An 11,527-nucleotide genomic window follows, 5' to 3' on the forward strand; every position below is an offset into this window, starting at 1 on the left:
GTTACAAAAGATTTAATTTAAATAAATGCTGCTCTTTTTTAAAACTTTTTATTCAAAGTATCCAGAAAAAAAGTATCTCGTTATAAAAAATATTAAGCAGCACAACATTTGGAATAAAAAATTATATTAGAATGATTTCTGAAGGATCATGTGACACTGAAGACTGGAGTAATGATGCTGAAAATTCAGCTTTGATCACAGGAATAAATTTTATTTTAAAGTAAAATAGAAAACCATTATTTTAAAGTGTAATATTTAACTATTACTTTTTTTTTCAAAAGTTAAGTTCTCTCAAAAAACATTAAAAATAGTAATGCTTCCTAACTTTTGAATGGTAGTGTACACACACACACACACTTATATATATTATATATAAAGCCTGCTACTCAGTTTTTACTTTTCTCTGTATCCTTCGCTGAATTCAGAACCGCACACTAGTATATTACTTCTACTACATTTAATATTTCTGCCATAGAAAGATATGGTAATAGTATGCCGTCCCAAACTCAGCACTGATCTATAATAAACCCAGACAAAGTGTTCTTGTAAAAAAAAGTCTTGAGTAAGGAAGTGTTAATTATGAAAGCTGCAGTTTCCCTTAATAACACTCTTTTCAGTTCTTCTACAAATGATCTACTGGAGCATCAGTTCCTCTGTACATCCAGCTCGATACAACTGTACATTTCTCAGAAGTTGCTTAAATTATTTCTCGACTGAAAAAGGGGTTGCCAAAAGGCAGCAAGACTCAAAAATGATGGCAAAGAATAGAAGACTCTAAACTGAAGAATCAAGTTGTGAAGAGACCACAGAGGCATTTTTTCCCAATAATTTTTTTTATTGTCTGTACACAAAAGCATGTTACACACGAGATGGGTACAGCATCTGAAAAAAAAGGAAAAAATAAATTAGTAATTCGCTCAATACTTGCATGTAGAACAGCATCTTCCCCTTTTTTGAAACATTGGAGCCATTTACACGACACCGGTTTCAACTAAAAACAGAAAACCTTTTATGCGTTTAGGCTGTTCATTTACACGACAAAGGCGTTTTAAGGGCCTGAAAATGCAAACTTTTGAAAACGGGGTTCAAGGTGCAATTTTTTTTAAAACAATTCCAAATAAACTATAAAAACCAGAGTTTATGAAAACCGATCATGAGCATGCGTATTACATGTTCAGTCTATAGGTGTGTAGTGTTTCTTTACAAAGTGACATTGCCAACTACTGGCCTGGCAGCAGAATACAGCGATTTCACAGATCCATGTGAATGGGAATCGTTTTGACAATGTCATCTGTACACGAAAAATGGAAACAAGGATACAAGGAAAAGCTTTTTTGCATTTAGTACATCGTTGTTGTGTAAAGGTTAGGCCTGGGTGATAAAACGGTATCGATATTTATCGACGGTACGTCTTAATAACGATAGAAAACTCTCGATATAGTTTCCCTTAAATGCACTAAAATGTAAACAGACATGAAGTTCGGTTGCATGAACAACTCTCAGACGCGCTACAGGTGACACAAATAAGATGCTGTGGAGTTCAGTTGCACAATGGCCACGCGAAATCAGAACACAAACACAAAAATGAGTGCTGTACCTGCCGGCGACAAGGAGATTGTGAATAAAAAAGGACATAGCTCGTCAGTGTGGCAGTTTCATGGTTTCCTTATGTTTAACAGTTGATCTACTTCAAAGTTCATCTTGAGAGAGCAGTTGTCATGTCGACATTAACAGCTGCACAGTTTTTTCAACCACACAGTATCTTTATTTCTGTGTTAAGTATATTCAAATTATCACAGAAGTACTGAGATAAGACTGTATAGTTCAGATATAAACACTAATGTCTATGTTATCAAAATTGAGCAAATAAAAAAACTTGGCACTGAAAACGACGCATTTTTCAGTTACATTGTTTCACCACCAGGTGGCGAAAAGTGACTGTTAGAAAATGTATTTGACGTTGAATTCAACAGATGCTTTCAGATACACTGATTCATCCAGTAAAGAAATAAGAGTATTTATGAGTGAGTCATTGAATCATACATCCAGATTTGTTTTTAAATGAATTCAAATATATTTAAAATTTAAAAAAAAAAAAAAAAGACTGCAGCAATTAATATTTTGTCAGAACCTCTAATAAATTACGTTACTTCGTTTAGTTGTAATTCAAAACCCTGATCTTAATTCTACAAAACAAAGTTTCTCAATTTATCCAGAATTCTGCAGTTATATAAAATATAAGATTTGTTTACATTTTATTTTAGCAAGCCCTAGTAAGCGTACCCTTAAAGCAGATCATAAAAGATAAAAGTACCCATTTGTGCCCAAACATCACATCAAGTAAGTTACCAAAATCCTATCTCAGGTGTGCTTGTTACATTAGCTAATAAAGCCACCATATGCGCCTATCAACGCACTTCGTTCGGCTTCGTTCAACGCACGAAGACGCCGGCAGCCCTGCACAGGACTTGTTTAAGAAAGATCTTTCACTTTGTTTTTAGGCAACGAAAATCAACAATGTCACCAAAGAAGTGTTTGGTTGTGAAGGAAAGATAACTTTGCTTCCCAAAGAACCCAGCATTAAGTGGAGCTGAGAGTTTTGTGCTCACATATTACATTGATGCGCTCTCGATATTTGTTATTAAAAAAAACATAGAAACTGTTAGTTGCAATCACTTTTTTATTGGTTAAAATGAATGGATATTATCTCGTGTTTTTCCATGGCTGTTCGAGCCCTCGAGATCAGCGCTTATGGTTTCATAAGCAAAGCCCAGTTCTATGCTGGATTTACAGATCGTTTGAAACTGAAAGATGGAGCGGTCACAGCGGTAATGATCGGAACAGCAGGTGGTGAGTAAAACTGCTTCAAATGTCTGTTTTATTGGCAATAGGCACCTAAGTGTATATAATGTAAACACGAACGTAAATTCATTATTCACTTATAGTGAATTTTATAGTATTATAGTGATTCAAAATTTATCCATGGATAATGCGATGGTGTATTGTGTGTGCTTAAATACATTTGTTTAGCTGACCATTGATAGCTTGCAGATGATCGCTACGCCAAAGCTGCGCGTGCTCGTGACGCTCGTCACTCTTTAGCTCTGCTCACACGACACGCCTCCAGGCGCTCGGCTGTTTTCAGAAACTCTCAGTACAGCATATGTACCTTTTATAAATATGATAAAACTAAAGGCTTTTCAGAGATCTGAAGGATGTACTACTACTCTATAGATACTCAATTTTAACTGGAGATTGGCAGAAACTGTGTGTGATACACCCCCCCTTTAAAGGTGGCACTAAGGGCAACACCAGCAAGACCTAATGTGCAGATAATGTTAATTAACCAGCACTGTCTTGAACCCAGTTTAAACCACTGCCACACTATAAAGACAAGCATATAGTGGGCAAACACAAAGCAGAACCAGGGACATTATTGATACTTAAAGTCAGAGAGAAACTTTAAGACCCTTACCACACGGATCCTGTGCCCGATAGCCTTTGCGGGAAGATTGCTCTTGAACTTGGCACGAACCATTCCACTGTTTCCATGAGCCCGTGTGACTTTACCCCAGATGACACGTGTCTTGTTGGGTTTACCGCCGGGTGTTGCGGTGGTCCTTTAGAAAACATACAGAACTCACATTAAACATTGCCGACTATGAAGACAAAAAACAAAATAAGATCATCAATAGAAATTATGAAACGCGTCTCTGCATGGAAGAGTAAAAATATGTTTCATGATCATCCCAACAGTCTTTGCATTTAAAGTCAACATGAAAAGCAGTTCACAACCCGTTTTACAATAAATATTCAATCATAAACCATTAAGGATACACACAGATAATAAAATAGGGTGCATTCGGGGTGATTAGGACACTTTTTGTCATTGAGAAAACTTGGAAAAATCAACCTTTTATATACAGTACTGTGTCTTAGGCACGTCAGTACTTTCACCCCCAAAAAAGGTTTTAAGCCAGTTATTTATAGCTTTTGCTGTAGTGTGTCAATGGGAAATATCTGTTCACATTTCCAAACATTCATTTTGCCATTAATTGTAATAATCAAGTGAGATTTTTGAATACACAAGGAGTCTGATAACAGCCGGTGCTCCACATGGAGATCACCATCATCAAATCTGTCTGTGATTACATGAAGAAACAGATGAAACTGAGACAAACCAAATCCAGAAGATCTGTGGCCGTGTCTCCAAGAGATTTTAAGAAACCTGCCTCCAAAGCTACCTGAAAAATGATGCCTAAGTGTACCCGTTCTAAATGCAAAGGGTGGTCACACAAAATATTGTTTTGATTTAGTTAATATGAGCTAATTTATAAATAAAATCTATTTATAAAAGTATTTTTTAAAAACATCCTCACTTTACAGCATTTTCACACAAGTGCCTAAAAATCCTCACAGTACTGTATCTTTGCAGGCAGGTTTCTTCAAGCATCTTCGAGACACGACCACAGTTCTCCTGGATTTAGTTTGTCTCAGTTTCTTCATGTAATCACAGACGGATTTGATGATGGTGAGATCAAATCTCTGTGTGGAGCACCGGCTGTTATCAGACTCCTTGAGTATTCAAAAATCTCACTGGATCATTACAATTAATGGCAAAATGAATGTTTGGAAATGTGAACGGATATTTCATATTGACACTACAGCAAAAGATATAAATAAAAATAACTGGCTTTTTTGGGGGGTGAAAATACTGATGTGCCTAAGACTTTTGCACAGTACTGTATGTTTGTGTGTATATATATCACACACACACATACACTTTGAAATTGGACATTGTGTTACAATGGAAACAATATTTTTAACTTTAGTCCAAATTATTTTATAAAATATATATTGTATGAAATAAAAAACATTTAGTTTAGTAGTATACTTTACAGTGAAATTAAACTTCTTACACTATCATTTTGTGAAGCATCATTTAAAAAGACCAAACTTAGGTATTTATTCCGAAGCATTCAGGATTTACAACCATTTAAGTTCAGATCTATGCTTGAAAAAGGGGAGTGACAGTTAACAGGTTAACAAAAAACATCAAACTTCTGAAACATTGAGCACCAACAATTAAAAAAAAACAGACACATGCATAATTACATAAATGACAACTTTCATATAAAAGTGACCATATGTCAAGGCATCACTGACAGCATGATCACACACACATTACAGACTGCAGCATGGAGTCAAACCTTTCCTCACACATGCCACTTTACCGTGCCACCACTTACTTTTTTGCCTTGTAGACGTAGGCACAGCGTTTGCCCAGGTAGAAGTCGACCTCTCCGCGGTTGTAGACTCCCTCGAGCTTGAGCAGAGCAGTGTGCTCGCGCTGGTTCCTCAGGCCACGCTTGTAGCCAGCAAAGATGGCCTTACTCCACAGCCTACGAGAGGGAAAACTGTCTTTATCTATGCACATGTGCCCAGAAACACTTAAAGACTTCATTATCACACAGATTTACAATGCTGACAGCTTTCCTGTCTCACCTTCCGGGCATGATGATGCTTTGACCAGGCTAACCAACCTAAAATGACAAAAACACATTTAGTCTGAGGGTCGTTTAAATGTGCAGTCAATAATATATTTACACTGGCTATATCCAGGGCAGCTGCATGTTTATCTTCCTCAATGCTATGATGCTAATTTCTCAAACAGAGTTATACGTACTTTATAGTTATTAGTACGTCTTCAAAACAAGCTAACTAGAGTAATAAACATCACAAATTATTAACAAAACACTCTGTTTCGACAGTAATGAGCAGAAATGAGCTCCGGAGCGCAGTTTAGCCTGAGCCAACCGACTCAAACAATCCGTGTCAAATCTGAAGCATCTTATGTCGCACATGGCAGAACTCCGCCGAACATGGACTTTATTTATATCTTTTATTAATACTGGTAGAAATCGCGGCTCACTTTACATCGCAGAAGGCTAAAATGTCACATTTTAAAGTCGAGCTCTGAAACGCTCACCTGATTCAGTCTCAAAGATGGAGGAAAAAGGCCGCTCGCAAGGAACGCTGGGAAAATGTTGACAACGGTGTCTGAAAATCTGCCTGACTGAAATTAAAGCGTTTCACATTATACCACTTTTCCAGTTTCTTCTAAATCATCACCAACAACATAGTAGTAATAGAAATAGCAATACTAATAAATAATAAAATGTGTTCTTTAAGTATGTTGAAGTTTTAACAGTTGTATATTCTGACAAGTGGACTTATAGACAGAGGTGTAAAGCATTTGAGTAAATGTAATAGTTACTGTACTTAAGTATCTTTTTGGCTACTTTATAGTTGTACTGAGTATCAGAGATATTGGCAACTTTTACTCTCTACTTGACTACATTTTTAAGCAAGGTACATGTACTTTTTACTCCATTAAATTTGTGATGAGTTATGCAATTACAAATTTTTCATGGCAGCTAACTTTTTCTGCAGCAGTTTGTTTCTGATATAAAGAAGCGATATTGGCATCTAAGGCCATTGAAGGTACTATATCTTGTGCATTTTGCCTTTACTCACCCAAAACTTGTCAACAAGGACACTTTACATGAATGTGAGTGCATTAGCAGGTAGTTTCTGATCGCAGGTTAATTAATTTTATTAATTAGACGAGGAAATGACTGCAGCTGGTGATGAGGCTCAAACCAGCACATACAGGAGACTTTGACTATTTAATTTTACTTAACATTGTTTTATTTATCCGCTGTTTTGACATTGGTTTACTTATGGCCTTTCTGTGCACTTGAGATGTAGATGTTTAAAAGATTGTCGACCTCGATTTATTGCAATATTGAGGTGTTCCGTTTGATTTTGATTTTAGAAAATAAACTTGATTTCTCATCTTACAAATCAACTGTTTCTTATTTGCACTGGCAGTCTCTCAGGAGGACTAGTTCATCTCTGAGCTTACATTCAACATGAGTAAAATACTTAAGCACTGTTAAAATCAGATACTTTAAGACTTTTAGTCAAGTCGTATTGGAATTGTAACTTGTAATTGAGTCATTTTCAATGTAAGGTATCAATACTTTTTTTCTCAAGTATGCTTTTCAGGTACTTACACCTCTGCATATAGATCAACTTTTCCAAAATCATTACAATTCGATTATAATTTATTTATACCCTTAAAACAATGTTAACAAAGGGCAAAAAGACAGGAGACTGACTTGGATTACAAGGAAATTAACATATGTAAGTTTTAAAGGAATAATTCACCCAACAAAAGAAGATACTTTGAAGAATATGTGTAACCAAACAGTTGATGGGCACCACTGATTTCAATAGTATTTATTTGTTTTCCTTTCTATGGAAGTCAATGGGGTCCATCAACTGTTGGTTACCAACATTCTTCAAAATATATATATATATATTTTTTCTTTTTTTTAAATGCTTTATAAACTCCAAATATGTACAGAATTGTAACAAGGTCAGAATACAATTTGTATTACATAAGAGTAAACCAAAAAAAAAAAAAAAAAAAAAAAAAAGAGAAAACAAGAGGAAATAAGAGAAGAAAATATGAAACACTATGAAATTGGGCTTGCCGTTTGTAAACTTGCACAATATCTTCTTTTGTGTTCAGCAGAAGCAAGAAACTCATACAGGTTTGGAACAACTTGAGGGTGCGTAAATGATGACAGAATTTCCATTTTTGGGTGAACTATCCCTTTAATTATTATTCCCAGCAATTTGGATCTGCATCAAGTTCTTGTCTCTTAGTGATATCAGTACTTTATAACACTAAATAACCATTCAATTACCAAATATGTTGTGAACATGTAAATGGTGGTAAATAAATAAACAAACTGGTAACAGAAATACTCCGTTATATGACCAACACGTTTTTTGAAACTTTGGCCATGTTTAGCATGAGAATCCAACTCTTTAACAGTGTGCAATGAGCTTAATCTTTATTTTTTCATAAATGAAAAAAATGCTGCTTGTTATAGGTGCTCATAGTAATTTATCCAGACAATCTTCTTCCTGAGTTGCACAAACAAAGCCTAAGATCTTGAACTAGAAGCTGGGGTTAGTTCAGAGGAAACTGTGTGCATTTGTAGATGTTCAGAAACATAAGAACTTGAACAGAAAATGTGAAATTGAGCGATCTATTTTAATCAATTATAAACAATAATGGTAACACTTTACAATAAGGTTCATTAGTTAACATTAGTTAATATGAACTAATAATGAACCACTTATACATCATTTATTAATCTTTGTTAATATTAATTTCAACATTTACTAATACATTATTAAAATCTTGTTAACATCAGTTAATGCACTGTGAACTAACATGAACACACAAGGAACAACTGTATTTTCAAGGTACTTAAAACATATTTAAATCAGTTCATGTGAGTACAGTGGTTCAATATTAATATTATTAAGCGACGAGAATATTTTTGGTGCGCCAAAAAAAACAAAATAACAAATTATTTAGTGATGGCCGATTTCAAAACACTGCTTCAGGAAGCATCGGAGCACAAATGAATCAGTGTGTCGAATCATGATTCAGATCGCGTGTCAAACTGCCAACGGCTGAAATCACGTGACTTTGGCGTGACAGATTCAATACACTGATTCATTTGTGCTCCGAAGCTTCATAAAGCAGTGTTTTGAAATCGTCCATCACTATATAAGTCATTATTTTGTTTTTTTTTGCCGCTCCAAAAATATTCTCGTCGCTTAATAATATTAATATTGAACAACTGTGCTCACATGAACTGATTTAAATATGTTTTTAGTACCTTTATGGATCTTGAGAGAGGAAGTGTCATTGCTCCCTATGAAGGCCTCACGGAGCCATCGGATTTCAACTAAAATATCTTAATTTGTGTTCTGAAGATGAACGAAGGTCTTACGGGTGTGGAACGGCATGAGGGTGAGTAATAATTGACAGAATTTTCATTTTTGGGTGAACTAACCCTTTAATGTCTCTAAGCATTGATTTGATTCTTTTTTACAAATTATATAGATAAGTTCTTTCTTAATAAGCATTGAAATTATTCACCAACTTATGTATATTTAACACACAAACTTTTATTTACTTAACATTTATTTATCACACTGCAGTTGCACGTCCATATAGTAACTACTGGTTCAGCACAGTTAGCAATGAAAGTTTGCAGGTTTGGTGTGCACAGTAGCCAAATCTGAACACATTGACTGCAAATAGATTTTCCATTTTACTTTCTATAGAGACTTGACCATTTCTCACTCCCTACCACTCAATGCCCGATCATCAACTGTTATTCCTGTTCCAAAAAAATCTCATCCATCAGAGTTAAATAACTACAGGTCTGTGTCTTTAACATTGATCATAATTAAATGTTTTCAGCGTGCATATAAACAGAAAAGAGGTACTGATGATGCAGCGGCTTGTCTTGTCTGGACATCCCTGGAAATTATACCAGACTTCTTTTTATTGACTTTAGCTCTGCCTTTAACTCAATCCAGCGTCATCAGGTAATCAAGAAACTACATCATCTGCAAGTTCCATCACTACTAATACACTGGATTTATAATTTTCTTTCTAATAGACCGCAAGTAGTAAAGGTGGACAATTCATTATCACCCACCATTGTGCTTAATACCGGTGCTCCCCAGGGATGCGTACTTAGTCCGTTTCTCTATATCCTTTATACAAATGATAGAGTACATTTACCAATACTCATTATTTTAAATATGCTGATGACACATCTATCCTTGCACTGCTTAATAACAAGGGCAATGACTCTTTCTTGGACTATCAACATTATATAACATACTTTAGGTGTGATGACAAATTTCTCCACCTTAATATTTCAAAGACTAAAGAACTGTTTTTAGCTCTTCCAAAACACAGATCCATCCTTCCAGTATTATCATCAATGTAAAGATGGTTGAAAGGGTGGAGCATTTCAGATACCTTGGTATAACATTGGACAACCATCTTAACTTTAATCAGCATATTCTAGGTATTTCTAAATGTTGTCAACAGAGACTAACAGTTATCCGTAAACTTAAACATTCTTTTTAACTTTTTATTCATCAATGAATCCTGAAAAAAGTGTTACAGGTTCCAAAATATTCAGCAGCACAACTGTTTCCAACAATGATAATAACTGAGTATCATATTAGAATGATATCTGAAGGATCATGTGACACTGAAATAAATAATACATAATTGCTGCAATGAAAATATATTTATTTTACATATTTACTACATTAGAATTAATTAAATGTGAAAAATAAATAACTGTTATTTCAACAAAATGTTTATATTTGTTTTTATATGATACATTTTATATAAAAATTATTACATTTTCCAAAATTTTCAATTAATTCCCATACATTCTCATAAATTCCTGTTAAGTTTCCAAATTGGAATATTTCCAAAATTCCCCAGGTTAAGTTCCCGTGGAAAGTTTCCGGAAATTTACCGGAAACTTTCCGACCCCTTTGCAGCCCTAGTCCTGCTGAAGATCCTCAGTGGACGAGGATTTTGATGACCTGTTTGAGTTAATTACTGCAGATGGATTCATGCCCACTATACTAGACAGTTTTGGTATTAAATCAGTTGAAGTTGTGGCAGTTGACGTTGCAATGGAAGTCAGCATTAGATAGATTTGCTGTCTGGAGAACTGTGTGGGAAAAAAGCAAACTGAGTTATGTTAGGTTACAGTTAGCAACCTAGAGACCAAGCCACAACCCCAAACTCGTGCATGATGTATCTTTTAATAGCCGAACAGAAGATTTACCTAAAACTCGGAAAAAATCCATAGACTTGCACTGACAGAATGCTCAAACGAGCCAATACTAATCAAACCAGTTATTTTTAATCTCTATCTATTTATTGATATGTGTATCCAGGACTCCCTAGCAATGTCCTAGAAACTAATTAGAACACCATAACAACCTCCTAGCAACCATTCAAAAACCATAGCAACACTGTAGCAACCACCTAGAATACCCTATTGACCACATAGCAATCTCCAAGCAACTACCATGCCTAGCAATACCCTACCAACCACAAAGAAAAATCTGTGTGGCCTTAAAGGGATAGTTCACCCAAGAATGAAAATTCTGTCATCATTTACTCACTCTTGTTGTTCCAAACTTGTATACATTTTTTTTCATTTTTCACTTCCATAGTATTTTTTTTTTCCTACTATGGAAGTCAATGGTGCTCCAAAGCGGCCTGGTTACAAACTTTCTTTAAAATATCTTCCTTTGTGTTCAACAGAACAAACACACTTTTACAGGTTTGGAACAACTTGAGGGTGAGTGTATGATGACCATATTTAATGGGTGTTTTAAAACCTGCAGATCGTTTGCTTTGTTCCAAAACATGGGCTTAGATCATGGCTTAAATTTTTATAGAGTATTAATTTATATGGAAAAGTAGACTTACCAGGTAGCTCAGTGCCAAATGTCTGAAAAACAGACATTTGTAAATCTGTCTGTAAGGTTATGGCACCCAAGTATTTGTTATAAGAATATTATTTTCTATTATCTATTAGAAAAT

The 11,527-nt window shown here is 35.0% G+C and overlaps 1 protein-coding gene across 1 annotated transcript; it reads right to left on the reverse strand.

Moving 5' to 3' along the window:
• Positions 1-812: 812 nt before the first annotated feature.
• On the reverse strand, positions 813-6,069 carry rpl35a (ribosomal protein L35a). Its single transcript, XM_067388947.1, has 5 exons — positions 5,990-6,069; positions 5,506-5,543; positions 5,250-5,402; positions 3,476-3,620; positions 813-882 (listed from the first exon to the last, which is right to left on the reverse strand). Exons 2-5 carry the CDS (start codon positions 5,514-5,516, stop codon positions 859-861), a joined length of 333 nt encoding a protein of 110 aa, XP_067245048.1. The 5' UTR covers positions 5,517-5,543; positions 5,990-6,069; the 3' UTR covers positions 813-858.
• Positions 6,070-11,527: the final 5,458 nt, after the last annotated feature.

The sequence above is a fragment of the Chanodichthys erythropterus genome, chromosome 7 (genome assembly GCF_024489055.1).
Source record: "Chanodichthys erythropterus isolate Z2021 chromosome 7, ASM2448905v1, whole genome shotgun sequence".
Taxonomy (NCBI): Eukaryota; Metazoa; Chordata; class Actinopteri; order Cypriniformes; family Xenocyprididae; genus Chanodichthys; species Chanodichthys erythropterus.